This window comes from Apteryx mantelli, chromosome 9, assembly GCF_036417845.1.
Source record: "Apteryx mantelli isolate bAptMan1 chromosome 9, bAptMan1.hap1, whole genome shotgun sequence".
NCBI lineage: Eukaryota > Metazoa > Chordata > Aves > Apterygiformes > Apterygidae > Apteryx > Apteryx mantelli.
This window is the reverse complement of record NC_089986.1, coordinates 12,778,036-12,803,048: the sequence shown is the minus strand read 5'-3', so window position 1 is coordinate 12,803,048 and position 25,013 is coordinate 12,778,036. Positions and strand designations below refer to the sequence as shown.

The following is a 25,013-nucleotide window of genomic DNA, read 5'->3' as shown; positions in this document are numbered from 1 at the left end:
ACGGACAACAGCACCCTGCCCAGCAGCAGCCTGGACTTCTAGAGCCTTGGAGCACTTCCGGGGCCAGGTTTCTTTACTTATCGCTTCTTTTTCTTTGCTCTGAATTTGTCCTTTTTCCCTTTGCCTTTCTTCTTTGACAGCTGCCTTTCTAGAGTCTCCTTGAGGTCCTTGTAGCAGCCAAGGTTCCTGCGGACCATTGTACCTCTCCACCAGGCCTGCAGCTGGAGCAGGAGAGAGAAAGAAAGGTCTTAGCCAGTGCTGCTCACTGGCATGGCCCAGGAAGTCAGCTGCTGGGATACCAGGTGCAGCGCAATGGCCAGAGCATCTCTCCTCTGCTCCCCGGCTCAGGAGGGAACCTCTGCCCCATGCAGCAGCAGTTGGGCCAGTGATGGTTTTGCTGAAGGCATCTGTGTGTGGTCTGCACTGAGGGCATCTGTTCCTGGTGACCAGGGCATGAGAAGGGAATTGCCCTGCGACCCTCCCTTCCTGTGTTGCCTGTGCAGTGGAGTTGGTATGATGGGCAGGGCCCCAAATCAGTTGAGGAGCCTGTCTTTTCCCCTTTAATTCCCTTCTTAAGCCTTCTTCAGGTAGCTGCTGGCCTTGCAGCAACAGAAGGGGACAGGCTTTATCTGTCCCTTGCTTGTGCCACCCCACACCGGCCAAACTTCTCAGGACATTTTCTAACTGAATGAAGCCTGTGGTGAAGATAATTGACCCCAAACTGCTGCTGGAGCAACACTGCCTCAGCTTTGCTCCCCTTTACCTTCAGGATGCTCTTCAGCTCCAGGGCATCCTGCTCTAGTTGTCTTCTTGCAGCCTCCTTTTCCACCCGGTCACTGATGATGGTTTCCTCAAATGTCCAGCACTGGAAGATAGCACAGGGGTGGCTCAGCAGACACATCCCCTAAACTGCAGAGCCAGCCCTCAAGGCTTACTCTGCCCAGCAGGACAGGGTAGGACTCATCTGGACCCTGGTGCAAGGAGTCTTCCCTTCTGGCTACCTCCTGCTCTCGTCTCTGCTATCTGCTTTTCACAGCCCAGCCAGGGCTGCTCTGGCCCCTAGGCTGCAGTCTGGGTCCCCACCCTGTGCACCAGAGAGCTCCGTGGCAGCTAAAGGGTAATGTGTAAACATCGGACCTTCCCCCCACCTCCTTTCATTTCATCTTTCCTGAATCCAGATGGCAACGTTGCTCATTACCACCATCAGTGTCCTAAGGCAGTGAGAGCTGCTGCCAAACTGAAACCTCTCATGGCCTGGGTATAATTAACCCTCTGATCCTGTGCTGTGAAATGGGTGTCTGATGGCTTCTCAGGCAACAGATGTTGGTGGAAGCCTCCCCCCACCCCCAGGCTAAGTAGCAGATGATGTAAGAAACACTTGGGACACGAAGAGGACAGTGTAAGGGGTGAAAGATGAGCCCACAAGCAGGGAAACATTTAACTCGCTCCCAGCATCTCAGACCCAGTGGCGATATGGAATAATTACAAGTGAATTCCTTCTAGCTTTAAAGCAGCCTGTTTTTCTAGACACTTATTTCTGCCTGCTCTGCTGTGCCTGCATAGCTGTGATCGAAGCCAGGCAGTTAACTTGGAAACTGATGTGGGGTAGGAATGCTTTTAACCTGCATCAATTCCCTGATAGCAGATCACTGTGCAGCTGTGAACATGCTTCTTCGGGAAGGGATAAGAACTGCCCTTTGCAGTAGCAGGGCCTGTTTAAATGCACGTTAACCCACAGTCACAGCCTGATATCTGAATGTGGCTAGAAGGAGCAAGCTTGTGCAGACTAAGGCAACAAACCAAGGTGAGGCATATTGATAGGATGAGACAATGTCTTTGCCCCTCACAAAGGCTGTCAATAGCTCTCTAATTACTTGCTGGTATTTGAAAATAGCTATAGGGAAAACATCATCATCCTTCCTTGATGCTGCAGGTAGCAAATGGAAGATTCCTACTCCATGACTGCCATCCCAGGACCAGTCCTCACTATCCAATCCTACACTTCTCGGTTACTGAAATGTTTTTTTCCATGGTCCTTGTATGTTATCTGAATGAATGAAGAGAATGAGGGTAGGAAAAAGCCAGGATGCAGTTTTGCATGGCTGAGCACTGAGATGCTGCTGATGTCTTACCTCACTGGCAAGTCTCTGCAGCGTTTCCAAGTTGTTTGCCTTTGATTCTTTCAGGGTGTTCAGTTCTTGGTCTTTAGCTTCTGTGTCCTTTTCATACTTGTCCATCCAGTATTCCAGCTTCTCTTCCACCTTCTGCTCAGGGACAGAATGGTGCTCAGCACGGTACAGGGAATGTACAGGGGAAAGGTGTGTTACTGTTATCTGGCCCAGTTTCAGGATGGTGGTAAGCGTCCCATTAATTTTGCATGGTTAATGTTTCCTCCTAAGCCTTGAAAGGATCAAAACACTAGGACTAGTGATGAATTACTGATGGCTTGCAGACCCCTCCCTGGGGGTCACCATGGAAGCCAAAGCACTGGACTGGGGATGAAGAGAGATTGGGCTGGGCTTTCTGAGCTGCATGAAGAATGGCGAAACATTAGGGGTTGGTTTTGTGCACAGTCAAGCCCAGTGCAATAAACAACAACTGGAAGACATTCTGCATGTGTGCGTAGGGAGGAGGGTTTAGGAACAGAATTTGACAGTGAGAAAGCTTTGCATGACTCCCTAGCCACTTTCTAGATTAAACTCAACACACCAGGGATAAGGTACCAGGGGACCGTGAACTTGGCTTTGCCTCGGTTGTGAATAGGAGAGCAGGTGTTTCTAAAACAGCCGTGCAGATGACTTCCTCCCATTTGTGCATTACTTCTCCATAGTGTCAACCATGACTGCTTGCATGGAAAAATAATCTGAGGGAAAGTATCAATCTCACTGCAACGTAACAGCTGGAAACACAAGAGAGATGGAGGACATAGTCATCCTCTTTTCTGTGGGCCACTAAAAGGTAGCCAGGTACTGTTTGAGTATGGAGAGGCTTGTAGTTTGCCTTTGGGTAGAAGCCAAAAAGGCCATAACCTGTACTTGGAAAATCCCCTCACTCTGAAACTCTCTGATCAAAGTAAGGTTCTAGGATATGGAGAACACTAATTGCTCTGAAGATACAGCACTTTTTTGCTCTTAAATTTCATTTAAAATAATTCCCTTTTATTAAATTTCACACTGGCAGTGATGTTAGATATCCTGCAGCAGTACAAACTTTCTTCCAGTCAAATGGTTTGTGAGATGCTTACCAGTATTAAAGAATTTACTGTAATGGGTGCTGCTGTTCAATGACAGGAAAATTGTCTGAACCTTCGGATCAACAGCACAAAGTCGTGCACGGTTGTTTGCAGCTGAAGTCTGATGGAATAATTGTGACTTGCCAAGTATCCAACCCTGTTTCTTCCTCAGATTAAAATAAGGCAAAATTGGGTGGTTTCTGTTATTTCCTTCTTAATGCCCTCTGTATGCAACACTTGGGTCTGTGAAGCTGTTGCCTTAACTTTGTGCAGTAACCCCCTCCACTGAGTCACTGGAAGTCTCAGCTATTGCGAAGGAAGGTCTAACCAAAATCCCAGTTACCTGAATACAACTATCTGGGGGAGGGAAAATCCAAAATACTTGAATAAACAAAACTAATCACTATATGAACTATAATTTGAAGGAAATGTATTCAAGGTAGCAAATCCCAAATTCGAGTGTTAGTTAAGAGTTGAGGGCAAGTAGTAATTCTAATGGCAGCGATCATGAACCTGCTAAGTGTGATGGAGCAATAACCGGTTTTCTTTAGACATTAACTGATGATGTGATTTTTATTGGTTGCTATTTTAAGCAGTAACAGAAAACAGTCGTACGTACCATCTGCTGTTGCCTGAGGAAATTTTCAATCTCCATGTGGACTCTAATCTCCTCATCAGTTTTGCTCCTCAGCTTCTGTGATCAGCGCAGACAGAAAATGTCAGAGACGCCGCTAGTGCGTTTATGCATGCACACACACATGCTGCTGAGAGCTGAGCTGGTGCGCAAGCACGCAGGTGTGCTTTGTGCAGTCCACAGCTATTTTCCCTAGTGACAAAAAGACCTAGGCAGTCCTTGCCCCTGGGCCATCCCCGAGAAAGGGTCAACTAGATCAGACCTTGATCAGTCCAAAAAGGACTCCTGCAAAAACAGAGAAGTTTTCTAGTCCGGTTCACCTTGTGGCTACACAAACCGCTCGGCTAGCATAATGTGCTGGGCAGTTCTGGCAACTAGGGCTGCTTATGTTGCTAAAGAAATAGTCTTGTAACTCCACCCTTTGGACATGGTTACATGAATGTTTCTTTTGACAACTGTATTAGTTTAAGCAGTCCCTGCCTCTAGCCACTGTCTCCTGCAGCCCTGCCAGCCATGCAGTTCAGCTGTTTGCAGAGTCATACAGAGAAGCAGTTGAAGAGAGAGAAATTATTATTTCTAACCTGGATGAGTTTCCTGATACAGTTCAAACAGCTGCATTGGTGACTGTGATGGACAACAGAAAGGGCATCTGGGGACAGAGGGAGGACTCGGGCTGCTTATCTCAGCACTGCCAGTAGATAAATAAATGTACATGAAATGCTCATAATTCACATAAATGCAAGGGATAGGAAATGGCCCCACCATCCTGCTTCCTGCCGTGGCACTTCCTATCACTGGGAAGTTCTAAAATGGAAGTGGAGTGTGAATTTTCATCATTAAAAATGAATAGGAATAAAACGTTTATTAAAAAAAAAAAGTCCAGATCACTTTAAATCACTTTTTAAAGGAACGAAAAAGTAGTCCTGAGCCACATTTTTCCTGTTTGGGGTCCGTTCTAGAAATCTTTCTATCCACATGATGGTTCCAGTGGCCAGGCAACATCCTGCCATCATCTAAGCCTTCTGATGAGGCATTCCTCCAGGGAAGAGTGCACCCAAGACAGCCACTCCTCTGTGATGAGGCCAAACACCAGCCCTGTTTTTTCATTTGTTTTCTGTCCGTTGTTCACTCCCATCCCTACAGATCTGAAGAAACACTGCTTGTGAGCTAAGCTCACCACACTTCAGCTGATCACCCTGTAATTATAAGGGATGAGGATGCTTGTGGTTTTAAAGAAAAGAGGATGATATGATGTAAAATGACGCATCAGATAAACTGAGGCATTGCTAGAACCCTAGGAAAGGAGGATTGTGCTGGGACAGGGACTGTTCCCAGTACAGCGCTGAGTCCTCCTTCTGTCCTCAGCTACAGACAACCTGCTGAAAGTTGACTCTGTCCTTACTAGCTAGAGATTCCTTCCAGTAGAGGCCATGAGGAAGGACTTACCTCAGTTTCCTTGTCCAGGTCATTCCCTGCATTGCTGCACTTCTTCTGGGTTTGCTGGACCTGGAGCTCTGTGTTTTTCTTCACATAGCTGCTCTCCATGTCTGTTTTGGCCTTCATCTCTTGGAGCTGGTCACTGAGGAAGGCAATTATATTACCTCGTTCCTAATGGAGGAGACAGAAAAAGCACAAAAGCAACTCTGGAGCCTGAGCTCAGCTCACCATTTCTTATTCTCTCCGCTCCCTGATAAACTCAGCTAGAAGAGTCTAAGGATATAGACTTCACACTTTCCCTGAGTGTTGCCCCATTCCAACCTGTGCTACAAAGGGAAGTTTAATTTGTAACCCATACAGAAAGCAATAAACGCATCAGTGAAGAGTGATGACCTCTGAAAAAGAGGGAGTGATGAACAGTGATACAAGAAACCAGGTCTTCTCACCTCTGGTCCAGGAGCAGATTTAAAGTCATGCTTTATTAAAAGCATGTGAGTAGTCCCACAATTTCAGTTGCACTAGGCTTTGCTAACCTCCTGGACTGGGATGTCTCTTTGAGCTCAGGCATGTCATGAGCATCTGGAATATGCATAACAGGAAGATAATGCCTCCGTCCTGGGTATGCCAGAGTTTGATTTCCTGAGATATGCTCCATTCTTTGGATTAGTTTTTTTCTAGTTTTGCACCAACTGTATAAACACAAACTTCGGAACAGGTGGAAATCTAATCTTGACTTGCTCATCTTATCGGGTAGATGGTGCCCATTTTGTTACAAAGGCATACGCCCAGGGTGAGTAAGGAGACAGGAGTGCCAAGGAAAAGCTGGCTATAAGCTCTGAGGCTCTGCTCACACCTTGTTTTGCAGTTGAGCTGAGCTTTCCTGGGGCAGTCACGTCCCCAGGGGCTCTCCCACAGGCAAGAATCCTGAGCCATCATGTCCCCTCTTTGTCACGCTTTTTGAGTGTGCTCAGGAAGCAAAGGGCATTTGCTTCATTTGGGGTTGTTGTTTTGTTTACTCCTTTTTAATTAATTTCTTTGAGTAACAGATAAAAGTTCATTAATCTAGGACTGGAACTTGGAAGAACTGCCTATAAAATGAAGAACACCAGACTTTGCATTAAGAGTTAAAAAGGTAATCAAACTCTCCTATGCAATTGTGCAAGCCCAATCTTAATGCATCTGGTTTAGCTCCCAATGCCATGTGCCTTTGATTGCTCCATTACAGCCTGTCTCTTTGCTTTCCTGTCATGCTATGACAAGTTTGATATTCATCAGCTGAACCTTGCAGCTGAAGATGAAATACCGAAGTGCTGGCATTTAAATGTTTTGGAGCCCACATATCTTGTCTCTTGAAGCACCCTTGCATTCCTTAGCTGTGTAAACATGGAAAAATGCCACAGGAAAAAGCCAGCTCAATAGTGCTGTGTTTAAAAGTCAATGCAGCATGACTCATTTGGAAAGGTTTCCTTTTAAGAAGAGTTTGGAACAGTTAAAAGGAAAATCCTTCCCTCTGCACCCCTTGTCGGACATAGGAAGAGTAAAGTGTATTTATAAGGCTCAGGACAACCAGGGGCCTTGGCTGATGTTGTTTTGCGGGTTCAAAAGTCACGCATTCAAAATTTTTTGAAGGTTTCCAAGATCAGATATTATTTTACAGCCATATCATCATATGACTGCAGACAAACTACAGATATGACCTATTTATGCCCCATTAAAGCTTTCTGGTAATGGCCTTTATTTTCCTTGGTGTGACATGTTGGTAGGGGTGATGGGAGGGGTTGTGTTCCTGACTGGTAGACACAGGAGGTGACTGTACCACTTTGAGCCTGGCTTCCTGTATGGTGGTGGAATCATGTCTAAACTGAGCTGGCAGAGACTGGGGAGACGCTAATGAAAAACACAATTCTTTTGTGGCGCTGAGGCTCAACAAAGCCAAGCGCTCCTGCTCTCAGTGTGCTACTGCTATCTGCTAAGGATTTGAAAAGAGGTCAGAAAAGAAGGGTTCACCCTAATCTACCAAGTACTCACATATTAGAGGGGTGGGACAGAGCATGAAAACTTTACCAGGTTATTTTCTTTCTCATTTCATATTCTGATAAAGGAGAGGGGAAAGCGCTTTTGATTCCAGAGCCTGAGGCTTCAGCTGGGATGGGAGCCCATCTGCTCTGTTTTCTTTGTTGTATGGCATGTTTGTGGTTTGGATTTGGTCTGTGGTGTTGTAAAACATCTTTGTTAGAAGCAGGGAGTCTGGGGGCTTGGTTACACAATCCAAAGCAGACGGGAAGTGAAACACAAAACCCCGTTGGTGGTTTATGGTAACATATTGCACTTGGAGAGGGAAAGTCAACTGCAGGCATGTGAGCAGCTACTGCAGCCCAGCTGATGGAGCTCCAGAACTTGGGCACACTTGATACTAGGTTGCTGGCAATAAATACAGCTGCCACCCACAACCTGTAGGCACCATCTGTGGAGTATGCTGTTCCCTGAACTTTAGAGGCAGGCACTGGGAAAATGAGTTAGTACTTATTCAGTCTGGTTTATCATAGCAAAAGGACCAAGCAGGACATAGTGTGCTTTCATAGTTAATGCAATAAACCTTTGGGCTGCTTGTTTGGGATGATTTCAGCTTTGAATCTGCCAAACCAAAGATGAAAATGACACACTGTGTGTCCAGAACTATCACAGAGCTGGCAGAAGCCAACATCAAAACCCAGGAAACCCAGGAAATAGTCATGAAGAGCCAGTCTGCTCTGAAAGCAGGTAAGCAAGCTCAGCCTCTCTGATCTCTCAGCTCTCCAACATCGTCTCAGAGTCTGGTCTGCTGCTGTTAACTGGTGCCATAGGATTTGGCCGCACAGATGATGTTTGGCTGCAAAAGCAACTGTACGCAATTGGAGAGGGCACGCACACGCATGTGTTTTCATTTACTTTGATTTATCCCTCTTGCAAGTGCCACCTGGCTCTCTCAGCCCTTCCACAGCAATTAGTATTTACAGTCACTTAAAATACAGCTGGTTACAAAACTAACAAGCAGGAGTAAACAGTCTGTGGAATTCCTGTGCGTAACCAGCAGCAATCAACTAAACCCCCTGCTGCCACCAGCATACCCAGAGCCCTCCACTGGGCCAGTACTTGGAGGGGGGCAGGTTTTGTGCCTCATGCAGGCAGCTAGCAAGCCTGGAGAGAGGCACGCTGCCGAGAGCCCTGCTGCCTGCCCCCCTTGCTTCCACGCTGAGCGCGTAGCAGCACAACTCTTTCCACTGGCAGCCGCAATATCTCCGTGTGCGGAGCCTGAAGATATGCTTAGATCTACACACCTGCTGCAGCCTGGACTTGCTTCCCCTGAAACCAAGACGTGCAGCCTGGCAGATCACTGCAATAGGGCTGCCTCTCTGTCGTGGGTGCTAGGGCATCCCTGCGCTGCACAGCCCCTAGAAATGCTTCAGCCAAGGACTGAAAGTTCACCCAACCTCCTGATAAAATGACTTCCGCAGCCCCCTGCTAGCTCAGCCCCAATCCCAACAACCGCAGGAGTGAGCTTTGCCATGTGTGAGGGGCAGTTTGCTGGCAGAGGGAACAGACCCTGTGGGCAGTGACATTCTTGTCCAAAATCGTCTCAGATTTGGATCTACTCCATCGGCTCTGGGTTCCTGCTGAATTGCTTCTGCACTGCTTAAGGCTAGCGCACTGCCGGTGGTACAGAGGGGGACCTTGTGCACCCTGACTCGCGACGGAAGACTGTCCCCTTCAGCACACTGAGCTGGCACCAAAATGCTGTGGCTGTGCTTGGCCATAGTAATAAGAGTGCATAATTATTGTTTTAAGGCAATTATAAACTTTTACAGCAAAACCAGCAGAGCTTGCAAGCGCTGTGAAATTCTAGATTATTTCTTATTCTTAAAAAAAACAAAACCTCCAAATTGGGAAATTAAATTCAAGCAACTGTTACTCTGTGAGATGGGCTAAAAGACTATAATCACAAAAAGTTGGGAACTGTAAAACAGAAGACAGAGCCTTCTGGGGGACTGTTCCCACAGTGGTATCAAGTCCCCCAGGATCTCAGGACCACCACAAACCTCACACTTTCTGCCGTAATTGCCAGCTACATTTCTCCAGCATGAGCATGTAGCAGTGTATGGGTATATGTGTTAAAAACATTCCCCCATAGTACTTCATTGCACGCGCTTGTGCCCCTGGGAGGGGTTGAGAGAACGAACACATCACACTGCTAAAAGCACTACAGAATGGCACACGTATGGTGGAGTTGGGTGTGTTATAGGAGCTCATAGAGAATAAAAGTTAAGGACCCCTTTTCACTGGACCTTGGTACACTGTCTTGGTTTTCTCTCTGGTATGTAGTCTGCAATACTACTGATTGTTGTAAAATGATACCATAACTTGCATATATGTATGGCATGAGTATATCACTAAACCTATAGGACCTATAAAGTTTCTGGTTTAATATAAGCAGGACTTCTAAAGTTTACATTTCCTAAATTTTTATATTTAACTATATAATCTTGTATGATAGGAACATGTTTCAAAATCTGTACAGACTGTCATCGCTTGTTCAGGAAACATGAGAAATTGAGTATTTTTGTACAAGCTAGAAAATGAGCACTGGAGTAGCAAACAGAACTGCAGCCACATTACAGCTATCAGTGATGCGCCTGCACACACAGAGGGGAAAGAACAAAACCAGCCTGTTAATTTCAGCACCTTTAGAGACTGGTTCAAAACCAGCGTTTTCCAAAAGGAAAGAAAACAAAATAAATAAGAACACTTAGCATTTGCGTTTCATTAGAAAGAAGAGAAAAATGAGCTGAGCAGGTGAATGCAGCATTAATTAGCATTGCATTAAGAGCTAGCAAGGCTGAATATACAAACATACAAGCAACGTGTGAAACAATGACCGTGTTCTTCTGGTTCCATGATTAGATTTACCTGCTTTTGTTTTCTCATCCACTAGACTGGAGACAACCATGTAGGTTTTTGTCTAAATGTCTGTATATTATTGTTGTTCAAAGTACTCCAAAATCAGCGAGCTTTGGTTTTGTTTTTAATTAGTTGGCAAGGTGACAAATCATGCAAGTGTCTGTAAAACTGCCTATGGGAAAATCCCATATGAAGTGAATAGAAATTATTCTCCCTTGGAAGACACAGTGAGACACCATTATTTCTGGCACAGGAGGAAAGCAGTACTTGAAAGTAGTCTCGTCTTTGATTCGTTATCAAAGCTGAAACTATAAGGAAGCCCAGAGAAGGACTTTTAGCCTGGAAACATTAAAAAAAAAAATCCCACATGAGTGCAGATCACACCTGATGAGGCAAAAAGCAAGAACCAAATTAGCAGAAGGTACTAAAAGACAAGAGAAAGAAAGCACCCTCAGCTTTGGGCCCATGTATCTTCCTATGACTGTAAGAGCTAGGAGAGGTGCAGAGCAGGACAGCGACGACTGCTAAGCCTGACTGCACAGAGCCAGGACATTGCTGCTAGTGCGAGATGGTAGTGGGGTGATTACAGCCTCCAGTACCCCAGACCCTGGAAAGGCATTAAAACACAACCAGATACATATGCTGGATGCACAGATACTTTTGGGAGCACTGCACAGAAGGAGAGCTGCCTCTTCCTATTCCTTAGCTTGGGGAGTGGGAGACCAGGACTGCCCCTTCGGGTTGTGCTGGACCCAGGAAGGCTCCCAGGAGCCATCAGCACCTGACTGAGAAGGGACAACGTGCAGAAGCAAATGGACAAAATACAGTCTCTGAGTCTGACAAACTGTTCAGCTTGTTTCATTTAACTGCCGCAAAGAGGTCAAAGGACTTTTGGTTTGTCCTATCGGGTCTATAAATAGGCTCCCATCCCATTTCCATTGGCAGTAGGTAAGTATAAATTGAGGTACATATACAGTTCTCCTTTTCAGTCCTGGCTTTGACCTCTACATCCTTTAGATGTTTTGCCAAGCTCAAAATGTTCAAATCTCTAGGGAAAAACCTTCAGCCTGCATTTCTCTTTCAGTTCCCACAATTGTTCTTTCTCGGTTTGTCTCCTAACTTGCTAACTTTATGTTTCCTTCAATGACTCCTCTCTTTTTTTCTTATCTGTTAATGTCCACGGTTTTTTTCCAGGGTTCTTTCCATCCTGCTACAATTCCCAGTGTACTTTATGCATTTCCAGAATCTCCACTAGTAGAAGATGACTGACCTAAATTTATTTTCTCATTCTGTACATTCCTGCTTTCTTCTCTGCTGTTCTAGTGTCTCCTCTGGAGATCTGGTGTTTATTCAGTTATAGATATCTGCATATGTTTCCAGTGCCAATGGATCTTTTCCATTCTTACAACCATCCTGTTATTTAAACTTTCCACTACACTTGCATCCAGGCTGCCAACACAAAACTTTCATCTTCTATAAACTGTACTTCGCCAGCATATCAGGGGCTTAAAATTCCTCTCTGTAGCCAACTATATCCTGGCTTGATTACTGTCTGCTCTTTTGCCCAAAGACAAAATTCAATTATATCAATTCTTTCTACTGATGCCCTTGCTGTCCTCTTAATCACTACTGAACCAAGTGTCATATTCTTGTTCCTTCTTTCAAGCCTTGTATAGGTCTGGACCTGCCCTTCTTTTTCATGTTTTTTATCTTACACTCTTCCCTGTCTCAGCTGGGCTAAGCTACATTTCCATGTTTCCATACAGAACTGTGTGTGCTTGGGCTCTAAAGCACACGTGCAGGAGTCTGAACTGTCCGGTAAGCAGCAAAGGGACTAGGGATATGCCATTCATCTGATCTGCATTTGTGCAGCAAGTCTGAGGTGTCCAGAATGACCCAGATCTACTGTGCATGCACAGACCACTTGCATAATGCAGACAGAAGGGCTGAAGCTTTCCAGAAAGATCAAGTTTACAGTATATGTGCAGTAACATTGATCTGCCTTTGTGTAGGGCTCCCATGTTTGGGATTTTTCAATATCTAGAAGCCTGGAAAAATATATGAAAACCATGAGTTTTTCTCCAGACAAAATTTCCAGATAGAAAAATATGGCCTGACCCTATTCCAGCTCTGTCAATGTACTTCTTTCTCACTCCCTCATCTTTACACTTTTTTTCTGTGCCAGGTTTCATATCTACATCCATAAGCATCACAGTATCTTAGATACTGCTATCTACAGCTAACCTCTTCCTTACTGATTGCAGTAGATGTAGCAACACCCACGTCAGTGCTTTGCAGGTCCCAGCAGTGTATTCTGATTTGATCACAGCCTCTCACAACTGTAAGCACTTTGAGCTCCCAGTTGTAAACCACTGGATAGTGCTCTTAAAGTCATTAACAAACATACTCAGAACACAGATATTTATTACTGTTGTTCTGCTTCTATTTTCCTAAATGATGGATTGTTATATATGCCACATGTCCTCTCGTCTGAGTGCTAGCTGTAGGCAGCAGAGGCAAGCTTGCTAACACACTTCCCTCTGGCATGCTGCCCAGTGTTAAGTAATCTCACCTGAAGTTCCATTTCTGTTTCTTTCTTGACATCTTGCAGCTGTTGCTGGAGTGACTTTATCTCCTTCTTTCCTTCCTCCTCCCTGAAGGAAAATGGGAAAATACAATCAATTTGAATAGAGCAAGAAAGTCAAGAGCTGTTTGCTTAGGGAACTTCCGGTCTCTTGATATATTGCTGCACCTAGCTGAAAGCTACCCCACTTATCCTGCTCACCCAGAGAGTTTGTTACAGCTGAACTAAAACAGTGCGCACAAAAGCTTGGCCTGCTTCTTACAAACAACAGAGGACAAGCCACTTCCCATGGCCTGGTAGCAAAAAAGACACTAATCTCTTCAGTCTGAGCCTCAGGGAGGCAGCACATCTGGAAGTCAGAAACTGAGATTCCTCGTGAAAGCTGGTGACTTGGTAAGTAAATCCAGAAAGAACTGGTGCAGAGACTGAGCAAGGAGGATGGGACTGAAAGGGAGAATGAACCAAAAACCAGGGGATGTTCTCGTTGAAAACCTGGAGTAGACTCAAAGATGATGTGATTCCTATAGCAGAGAGTGACATTAAGTTATAGTTGATCATTAAATGATTATTAACTGACAGTTTCTATATTCCAGGCAAAAATCTCTCAGATTCTGTGCAGAAGAATGCCTAATCAGCAGATGGTGCCAAATTGTGTAAATTTTATTATCTGTATGGGGAATGGTTTTTTTTTCCACAGCAAACTTAAAATTCGCATACTTAAAAAACAAACAAACTCAAATTCTCAGATCTGTCAAGGGATATGAGTGAAGGCCAAAAGCTACCAAGATGTTTACCCATTTAAAACAAAATTGCTGCAGGAATATTCTAGGTCTTAAATTGACTTATTTCACTCTCTGTTTTTTCAAGTTTTTATGCTTATGATTTGGTCTGAAGCCTACAGTACTCATATCCCTTGATGGATCTGAGAATTTAAAACAGAGGTTTTGGGGTTTGGGGTTTTTTTAAGTATGTGGATGCTCCACCATTGGAGCTGTTCCACTACAAGCCCTGATGCAGACAGGCAAAGGAGTGCTTTCTCTTTTCTTGAAACTGAAGTAGGTTGGATTCATGCAAATCATGACTTGCAGCAGCTTTGCTGTCTACCCTAAATGATGGGCCTGGGCTGCTACACAGAAAAAAGTAGCTTTAAAATGGTAAAAAGTACTTCTCTGATGGCTGCCATTCCTTCTGACATGGTGGGGATTGAACCAGAACTTCCCATGGTTAAAAAAAAAAAAAAATTAGTGCACAGAAGTTTGGGCTAAGGAGTCCCTGGTTTGTAGTTCAGATTATAAGAAATTGGTACCCTGTAAGACTGGGGACAGAAGAGGATCTATAGTGCAGTGGCTGGTGGATTAGTCTGCAATAAAACAACTGCCTCTGTCACCATCTGTGACAGCCCCTCCCTGCTAGGGAGAAGGGAGCATGTTAGCATATGGGCCAGAGCAAATCCTCTTGGGCATCACATAACCTAAAAACCGTATGTTGCTGGCCTTGGTTTGAACAAATTCCCTGCTGCTTTGGCTTTCACTGGGAACAGGAGTTAAAGATCCAGGAACTCCTACATCACATTACATTTTAGTTGATGTGGGGCTGGCATTTGCATTAATGCAGGCACTGGCGTCTACTGTGGTGAAAGCCCAGGCAATTCCTAGCTCAGGCCAATATCAGAACCATCAGTTATTTCTCTCTGAAGGGGAAAGAAATTAGATTTGTAGTCAGATTAATTCAGGTGGAAAAAGCTGTATCTGATCCTTTCCAGCCTGTACTGAAGGGTAATGGGTTTTGACTCTGGGCAGTTAAGGAGGAAAGTACTGAACACAACTCTAACCTGATGAGGATGTCACGCAACTTGCTCTTCTTTGCCTTCTCTCTCTCATTAGCTTCTGGTAAGCTATTAAATGTTCCTGATTCCTGCATCTTTATCATAGTGCTTGTAATTACATTGCTCACATACTGCCTGCCAGGAAGAACCAAAAAGAACACAACAGTAATTTATAGGCATATTCTGGTATTACAGCGACTAGCATTGTTATCCATTCTTGCTCACAGATGAAAAGCTAAAGAAATGCAACTTCTCTTCTTACGTCCTATCAAACCCAAGAGCGCCTTGCCCATAGTACCCGCCACTTGTACTTCTGAGGAACTCGATATTAGGAGCTGGTCAAAGATTATAATTTAAAAATGGACAACATAGCTGCCCTGAACGCTATTCTCGGAAACGGCAAAGGGGCACAAATACGTCCATGCTGTGCCAGGCTGTGCTGCCATCAGGAGGAAGGGCTGCTGGTTTGCAGGAGTGACGACAGCTAGGTGGATCTGGGAACGTGAGGGTAGAGGAGAGCGAATGGGAAGTAGATGAGATTCTGTGATGCAGAGGAGTGTGTGTATGGAGTGGGTGCCAAAATATCCCAATACAGTCCTAAGCTGATCTTTACAAATACACAGGCTTACCCAGCTTGTTGAATTACATGGTGCATGCAGTATTTATATTTTAGCTGCATTTTCCTCATTTTTGCGGGGAATTTCTTTAAGTCCTTTGTTGAAATAACATTAAAGGACAGAAGCCAGTATTCAGGAAAACACATGCTGAATGCTCAGCTCCCAAATCTGTAGTTTAAATCAAAGGCTGCTGGTATTTCTATAAATCAAGGCACTTGATTAGGTGCAGAAATAAAATTTATTGTAAAAAACAAAAAGAAAGAAACTCTTAGGCCTTTATATACATTATCTGTTCTGTAAAGGAGAATGGCTTTAGCTGCAATGGAGGCTATGTGAGCCCTACAGAATAACTGAGTTCTGGACACAATGCTCAGATGCTGCTTTGCCTGTACATACCTGCTAGGGAAACCCAACTCAAGACATTAGAGCATCAGTGCTGGCTGGTTCCAGGGATGAATGCTGGAAAGACCGTCAGTCTGAATTCCACCCAAGTAACCGTTATCAACTGGTAAGATTTTGTGACTCCATAGGAAATAAACTGATTGTCAGTACTTGGCATCCAGAGGCAAGGAAAGGCCAGCACTGAATGACCTGTGAAGTCAGACCCCGCTACTCTCTTTAGAGATAGTTCCCCCAGGCCAAGACTGAGGTACACCAGCAGTGGGAGAGGGGGAAGCCTGTATTTTTGCTTTCAAGAGATAGATGGAGAACTTCACAGCTCCGAGCATCTTCCACTACAAGCATCGTGTTTGTGCTTCACTCACCTGTCGGCCTGAACTTTTCTGAGGTTATCTGCAGACATAGCTCTGTGTTTCATGGTCCTATTGAAAAGACAGTGGGGCCTTTCTAGATCCCCACTTTTCTGCAGCTGCTGCTCAAGTTCATTGCTTTTCAGAGACTTGGAGGTAACTGTTTCCCCACTCCCTTGCCTTGATGACACAAGCTCTTGATACTTAATGTCCAGTTCCTTCTGGGTCTCTGTGATTTCCTTTATTTCCTGGCTGTCAATCTAAAAGGGAATAAAGATATCTGCTTGCACACTGGGCAGTAGAAATAAACCCTCTGCAACATTATGTGAGAGGAAGAAAAACCTAAATTAATAATAAACTTGAATGAAACTCTACTAAGAGTAGTTGATATAGTATATGACATTCTACAGAGTAGAACAGCAGAAACAAATATCTTGTTTAGCTTTAAGCACGCAGTGTAGGCTTATTAAAGTTTATGGGATCAAAAGTCCTAAAGAGACAGGACTAAAAAAGGCCTCAAAAGGTCAGTTCATCTGCCTCAAGAGATGATTGTCTCAGACTGTGTCATTCCTGGCATACATCTGTCTAAACATGTTCATAAAGACCTCAAGCTGGAGACTACCTACCCTCCAGTCAGTTCCAGCATGTCACAACTATCTTTACTGTCAGAAAGTTTTTTCTGAATCTTCTTGGCTGCCGTTGAGCCCCTGACTTCTTGTCCTAGTCTCCATAGACAGAGAGAACAAATTATTCCTTCCTTCTTTGCACCGTTTTTTATATACTAGAAGATGGTTAGTCTGATTCCCCACAGCCTTCTCTCCATCTTAGCCATTTCCCGCTGCCAATCATCAAGAGCTTTGCCTACAGTATTATTGTTATAACAAGAGCTGTGATGTGTGGAAATAAGTGATAAACATCAGCTATCTGCTTAGCTGGTTTTTTGTGAGAGTGACAGCAGAGGAAGTATAACATGAATTCAAAGAGGAAATTCAAAAAACTGTCAGGTCTCTTCTATGTGGAAAGATATCTTACGGCCTTGTATGATTTAACCAAAAAAAAAAAAAAAAGCCCTGAAAAAGCAAAAGCATGTTGTAAATCAGCTGAGGCTTCGCTTCTAGGAATGTCTCTGCTCTATGTGCTATGAGTATGAGTACAGGCATATACACGAAAAGAGAAAAGCATTTGCCCACATACAAGCATCTCATATTTTGGTGTGTCATCTTAGCCGGTGGTTACACACTTAATAGCAGTACTGCTGAAGCCAGCTAATGCAGTCACTACCAGCTCTATCCTAGTTCACAGCTGCTCACTCCCACCCTGGCTGCTTGGCGAAATGGATCAGAGAACTCACTGAGCTGAAACATTTTCCAGCAAAAAGGAGAAAAAGGTTATTTTTTAGCTGTACCAGTTCTCAGTTCAGGTCACTCCACAACCACACAAATGTTTGTTCTAACATGGCACAGAGGGTGCAGTCAGAACAAGCAGTCGGGATAGCAACTATGTAAACCAGCAGTACTGCCAAGACGTTACCTGTCAAGCCAGGCTCCAGGTCTGGCACCCTGCTGGAATCAATGGATGCAGCGCACAGGGCGCTGCAAGGGGCTGCTGCGCTCTGGCTGTCTTAGCCAGGCATCTCGGAACGGGATGAATCAGCCTCTGGAAGTGCCTGACTCACCACTGGCTACGGAGGGAGTCTAGATGATGATATGCTTAATTTTTGGACAGTTAAATTTACATTAAATGAATGCCATGCAAGTATACACAGACCAATGAAAATTACATAGTTAATCAGAAAAAAAGGATTAAACCAGTGTGCTGTTAATGGCTGTACTTCAGAAAGAACTAATTTTGGCAAATAAACTGCTTGAATGCTCTGACAGATACCTTATAATTTCTGAGAAAGTTTAGGACAGGCTATAAACTGGATTGACTGTAAATAGTAGGGACTTAAACATGAATAATTATGAAATAACTAGCAAATAGCAAGGGGGTTGTAAATTGCTCATGGTGCCCTTCAGCATAGTCTCCTAGCTGCTTATCTTTTGCCAGTCTTTTGCCCAAAATTCAGCAGATGGAAACTGTCATCTTCTGGAGGAAGCACTGCATGAAGCAGTTTGCAAGAGTCCCAGATTTAGAAAGTTAATGAGGTGCTGGCTAACACTGTGACTAACTCTCTCAAAAATGTCATTAACTGAAATTTAAAATGTCAATACATGAAATGTCAATCTATGAAAATGTCATCAATCTGTTTGACTGACAGAGCTCCAACAGCATGCAAGCTGCTTTTGCAAATATAGGTCTTTTGCAAATACATTGATGATAGCCAAATGTAAACAGAGGATCAGGGTGGAGTGGCAAATTACAGAGCACTGGAGTTAGTATGTACCTTCCTTAAGCCACATTTTGGTCTCTAATTTGTCTCCCTCTTGATTTTTTTTGGCAGCTTTAAGGACACAACTGTGGCTTATAGCGTATGAGAAAAGTGTGTTTAAAGAAGTGACTTAAAAACAAGAGTATCTGTGCCTGAAGAGAAAAAAATAAGTGGTTCTTTATATCATTTGAGTGTACCTTTAGGAGGCCTGTCAACCTGAGCCCGTGTGTCCGGAGGAGAACGACTCCTACCATCCTAGGAATATGCTCTTTCTGTGTATGCTTGCTGCTGACACATCCGAGTTTTCCCACCCAGGTCTGTGAGGGAAAAGCACCCTATGGAAACAGGTGAGCCCAGCTCAGAGCAATCTTTTAAGGGGAGGAGTGCCCTCTATTGCACAGTTTAAGCATTTTTCATGCCCTGAATTCACTGTAGCACCAGCTCCTGCAGCTTTGTGATGGGTTTATTGAAAAGCAGGCAGTGAGGAAAGGAAGCAGGTAGACGACTGAATATTGTTTTGCTCCTACTCTCACATTCTTAGGTAAAATGTTAGACACAGTCAACAGCATTAGACGTGATAACCCAGATCCCAGGCACTTATTCCCACCCTAGTCACCCTTTTTTTTCCCTATTTTCAGTTCCTCTTATAAAGAAAGCTTTAAAACATGCTTAACCTAGAAACAGATTGCTACCTCAATTAAAGGTTAATACATGAGAACAGAGCTTAGAACCATTTACCCCAGGATGGTCCCATCCTATTTCCTACACCTATCACATACTCTAACAATTACTAGAAATATCATGACACCTACCTCCACAGCACTGACCTCTAGGGCTTCTTTGCTGTCCTTCATACCTCTGCCCAAACCTGCTTAGCTGTGATGCCTATTAGAAATCAACACTTACTAATGGCAATTGAGAATGCGTAGACAGTAATGCATTTTGAAGTGGAATTTTTCTAACTTCATTGTCCCCACGGACAAGTCTAGACTATGGGGCACTAGTCTAGACTAGAGGGGACTAGAGGAGCTAGGTTTTGAGTACTTTTAAAGATCTTATTCTTTTGTGCTTTTGACATAGCTGTGTATTTATGCAAGAGCCTAGATGCATTTTGTTTCCTTCTCCCTAATCCTTTGCATGTCATCTAACTGCCCAGATTTTAAAATTGTAAGCCCAGGAACCTTATCTTGGGTCACTAAGGTCCTTTGCCCAAGCCTTGACAAAGACTTCTCAGTGGTGCTGCACTATAAATATTCAAATAGGTCATGCATGCATTTTTATTGCATTTCTTCACCAAAAGGTCATGGAGCAGTTTGCAGAGAAAATATCTGAGTATATTTTTAAAAAGTGCTGATAGAAGTTAAGACATAAAACTAAACAAAGACAAATGAAAGATATTTTTTAAAGGGGGAGGATAGAGGCACATACATGGCTGATGTCTGCCCTGCCCTCATATGGAACTGGCGTGATATATCCAAGAATTGAGAGCTGATCAACACAGTTCTCCAGCACGGCAGTAAACAGCAGAGCTTCCAGATGAGTGAATTTTTCCATTTCTTTAGTCTCTGTGTTCTTGCTAAAAGGAGCAAAGACAAAAGATGCCAATGAGAAAGACAGTATGGTGTTAGTAACAGTAGTGTAAACTAAACGTAGACCTGAAATAGCCTTATTTGTAGGCTTTCACATACTTCCCTAGCTTTGTTTATAGCCTTTCATACACTGTTTATAAGAGAAGCCATGCTCTGCTGTTGGCTGCACTCAGGGACAGTGGGAATGTTTAGCTTTCACAGAACAAAGTAGGTCCTGGTCCCTCCTGCAGTAAGTCTGGGTAGACAGGCTGAGGAGGGAGTGAAGATGGAACGCCCAAATTGGGTGAGGCAGCCTCCCCGTTCAGCTCAAGGTGGAGTAGTGCTTCATGCTGGACTTTGTCTCTTGGGAAACAACAAAATGAAGGTGACTTAAAAAAAATAAAAAGCTCTTCTGTAAAACTTCAGATGGTGAACCTTTCCTCTTTCTCTAATCATTCCTCATCAGTCCTGCACAGCCGTAACCTTATTATGGTCCCATTCTCCTCAGGAGGAACTCTTGTCAGCTTAGCACTTTGAAAGACAGACAAAAAACTATATCTGGGCTGAGCAAACTATTTTTAACCTTTTGTTTTTTTAAAAATTTGCAATTCAGATGTGAAACCGCTCTAATGTGCACTTAGGCATCCCCTTGCCTAGCTTGCAAATGCAACATTGTGAGAGTACATGTGGGCAATAGTGGAAATTCATTATTAATCCATGGGAAATTGGTCCATTTTCACTTTCCTGATTTAGAAAAAATGCATTAGAAAACACCTACACAAAAAAATTTGAGAAATTATTTGAGTTTTTTTATGAGCTTTGTTAAGCCATTATACAGCCCCTCGAGGCCCTAGACTACTCACAGAGATTTCTTGTACAGCACAACTGGAATATGAGTGAGATTCTGAATGTCATTGCAGTAGAAGCATCAACATTACTAATAAAACCTTCATTTGGCTGCTATACCTACAGCTGGATTTCTGCCATCTGTAAAACCCCTGAATAAACACATCCTAGGTCTGCAGAATATTACAGTCCAATCTGTAAGCATACCAAGGAAATGCATCAACAATGCCTGTCAACATGATTAACAGGATAAGACATAGCTATATTCTATGAAAATTAAAGAGATTTAGATGCAAGCACATGCTGGATCACAGAGAATTAGTGATTTTTTCTGAGCAGCTTTCCAGGTGCTTGAAAAAAATGCATATTTACTGTAACATCTCAGAAACTGTTACCATTTCCATTTGTCCTCATCCTTTTCTTTTTTGAAGAAAATACAGTAATTTACAATTAGAACATGAAATTAATTTCACTCAGGCAGAAAATAAGAGTCACTTTTCAGTTCAGGTCTATTAGGCATCTATTAGTGTCACAACAGGTAGAACAAAGAAAAAAAATACATTTCAATATATTTCAATATATTATATTTCAATATATCTATTTCTTGATGTCCCTGTTTCTTGCAGTAAGTTCTTTAATAGAAGTGTATTGAATTGGCCTGTCTTTGGTAACAGAAAATGGTTTTCCTTGGGCATAAGAGTACAGCAAGAAAGCCTAATGTGTCAGTGGCAGTCTCTTCCATGACAGCTCCATGTATAGCCAACGAGACTGGAACCTGTTGCTTCTTTTGGCCTAGTCCCATTTCTTCGATTAATTGAATAATATCTCAGAGAAGACTATCAGGTACACAGTTTCATTTAAGGTTTCTTACAAGAATTTCTGCTATGAGGTGGGGAGCACGTGGTAGAAGACAGGGCTCGGGATGGCATGACTCCAACGGGAGGAACTATGAATAACGCAAAGTGCAGTCTATGATGTAGCAGGCCTGGTATTTTCAGCAGATAGGAAAAAGTATCAGTGCCACCGTATAAGGCACTGGTGAGTCTCAGATAAGACATCGTGCATGGTTCTAGGCATTTGTGTTCAAAAACATGCAGAAACAGAGGAAGACCAGTGGGGTGATCAGGGGAATGAATGGAGAATCTGTTTTAGAAGAGGTTGAAAGAATTGAGGAGTGTGATTACTCTCTGTAAATATATTTGAAGGGTAGATACTAGGGAGGGACAGAGCTATTTAAGTTAAAAGATAATACTGGTACAAGATTAAAGGACTGTAATTTCCTCATGAATACACTTAGCCAGGCAATTACGATAAGGTTGCTAACTTTCAGAAGGATGAAGTTCTGGAACAGCCTTTCAGACAAGATAATGGCAGAGGCACCCTAAATTATTTTAAGAATCTTGCTAAAATCATGGCAGGAAAAGGTAACAGCAATGGAGTGATTCCAAATATTTTCAATTATTTGTTTACTATCCTTCCTGTACTATTTATATTTATTTAAATAATTAATTTCATTCTTTAGGGCTTTTGATCGTCACTTATGACCTAAGGAACTGATTTCCTCCCTTTGCTTCTGAGATTTTTTTCTCTCCTTTCTCTGAATTATAAGAAATTTGCTACAGCTTGAGATAGGAATCTGATAAAATGATTAACTAATGGATAACTAATAATCTGTTTAACAAAGTAATAAACTGCACTTTCTTTTCGAACTTGGAATTAATTTAATAGTAGAAGTGGAGATGCAAGTTCATCTGAGTTAAGTATTTTTGCACAGAGAAAGTCAAACAGTGTCTCTCTACAGTTAACAAGCACTAGTTAATTGTTGTGTAAATCTGTTTTACCCATTTTTTAAGGAAATCTATGATATTTCGGGTCTAAACTACATGAGAATAGTCTCTTACATTTTCAGCCCAAATGATTAAAATATGGTGAAAAAAGATTTCTTGAGAGAGCTGTGACAGATGATTACAACAGCATTTTTGAAAGAAGAAATAACACTTGCAGCTCTCATAGGAAAAACTGACTTATTTGGAAAAAGCAGAGGATGCAATAGCTTTTCCTCTACCCCATCAGCAACTTCTGTCCAGGAGAGAATTAACTCAAGATATTCACGTGTTTTAAGAAAACACACAGCTGGAATGTAATGTTTCTCTAAAGCCTGCTGGTTTGCTCCTCCTATATATTTCCTCTTATATCCGTACACTCAGCAGATGCTTGTGCCAAGCCAGTAAGCTCTGCCTGGGCTTATGTTGACTTGGATGTGAGAAGGAAACCACTGTCTGGGGCATTTAGAAACGCTACAAATAGTGAGCTGCTCTCACTGGATTTTAGCATTAACGCAATGCCCACAGACCATCCTGATTCAGTCACTGACATTGACCTTAATCACTGTACTTTGCTCAACTCCTTCATTAAACCCTACTAACAAAAAAAGAAGTATGTGAAGGATTTAGCTTCCCCCAAGAGTTTAGGCTGACATCCTTTCCCTGCTGCTCTAAAGGGAAAGAAAAACATATCAAGAAATAATTTTTAAAACAACTGTATACAGAGTCTGGCCTACTGCTCCTTTGGGGCTTGTAACTCCCTCTGCTGTGTGAGAGTCCTGCCTGCACATTTCTCCCATCCTGCTGCCTGATAAACTGAAATGGCTGCAAAGGCAGTAGTGCACTTTTAGGCAGCATTTCTGCAGCATCCCCTTTAGTCAATTAAGAAGTATACTGATGAATTCCAGTGAGAAAATTCAAAGCTGAGAATGTTACGTCTCCTTTAGCTCTGTTTTGCAAATATATTGGCAAAGAGAAACTTCTGAGTCCCTGCAGTGGCAGCAGCTGGGCCATAAATTGTATCTTAGCTTTTACTCAATATTGTCTATTAGGCAAGCAAAACAGTTGTGGCCTTACTAAACTCTACCACTACAAATGTTACAAAATAAGCTGCTTGTCTGAAAGAAAAGAAAAGAAAAGAAAAGAAAAGAAAAGAAAAGAAAAGAAAAGAGAAAAGAAAAAACTTGATAAATTAAAGTAATCTTGGTTTTGGCTTTGAGATGCAATTCAGGCTTCATTCTGACTGCAGAGAAACACTTTCAGCTCCTGCTCTCTGAGGCTGTACCGATGAGAACCTAGGACTAAGTGCAAAGAATGAAAGACATGGTGCTACTTTTAGCTGTACGTCCCATATGGGATTTAATCTGTCTGGGGCAGGAAAAGATCAGATTTAGGGAACGTTTATTGTTTGTGGCATCAGTACTGTTGGAAAACTGAGTGTTTTGACAGTTTATTCTCTCTGACCAGAGAGGTTCCTGGCAGGCTGCTCAATACTATCAAGCAACAGCATAGACCACTGAGCATTGCTTTGCTTACTGCCTCTTCCTCCAAGCAGAAGCCAACAGAAGATTTTGGAGAGTCAGAACACCCCATCCCCTCTGCTCCTCCTTCACAATTATTTCATCTAAGAAAGATCCCTTCTTATACACGCTTACAAGGTACTGAGTGCTTCTACTCTGGCCCAGTAAAGTGCAGATACACTTAATTTTCTTACTGGATCAGGATCCAATTGCTCAGTCCAGGTTCAGGCCCTCAGAGCCCCGCTGGTAACAAGATGACAGCGGGTTTAGTTACCGAGATTATTTTTTTCATAAAAGCACACAGGGCACAGGCTCAGATGCAGCTTAAGAGACGTAGGGGCAGAGTTACACTGAAACTCAGGACGGGTAGGGGACATTTCAAACCGGAATTAGGTTCCTACATCCCTTGAAGCACTCTGCAAACGCCCCCGCATTTCGGGCTGTGCGAGGGAAGTGGCGGGAAGCAGCAGTGAATGACCCCGACGGCAGAAAACAGGTAAGTACCCGCTCGTAGCTATTCTTATTCGGTAAAGCAGCGGAATATGAGACTTCACGGAAGTCAAGGTTCCCTGTCAGCGGGATGACGCGGGGGCACAGCGGGCGCCCACATGGCCGCTGTCACCGGCGGCGCCCGGGCCAGACGGCGGGCTGACCCCAGGCGGCCCCGCCGCCGCCCGGCCCCGCCCCGCTGGTGATGCCCCCCGCCGCCCGGTCCGGTCCGGTCCGATCCGGTCCGATCCGGTCCGTGATGCCCCCCCTCACCCCCGCCCCGCCGCTCACCGGGGCTCCGCGCCCGCGGCGCCCGTCTCCATGGTGACCACCGGGGGCCTTGCGGGGCTTCCCCGGCGGGTGCCTGCAAGGCGGGGTGAGGT

The 25,013-nt window shown here is 43.7% G+C and overlaps 1 protein-coding gene across 1 annotated transcript; it reads right to left on the bottom strand.

The window, feature by feature from the left end:
- IQCG (IQ motif containing G) lies at positions 1–25,013 on the bottom strand. Its single transcript, XM_067301758.1, has 10 exons — positions 24,922–25,013; positions 19,813–19,960; positions 16,029–16,273; positions 14,654–14,782; positions 12,811–12,892; positions 5,313–5,474; positions 3,852–3,926; positions 2,133–2,264; positions 764–865; positions 1–221 (listed from the first exon to the last, which is right to left on the bottom strand). The coding sequence occupies exons 1-10, from the start codon at positions 24,951–24,953 to the stop codon at positions 78–80; spliced, it is 1,251 nt and encodes a 416-aa protein (XP_067157859.1). The 5' UTR covers positions 24,954–25,013; the 3' UTR covers positions 1–77.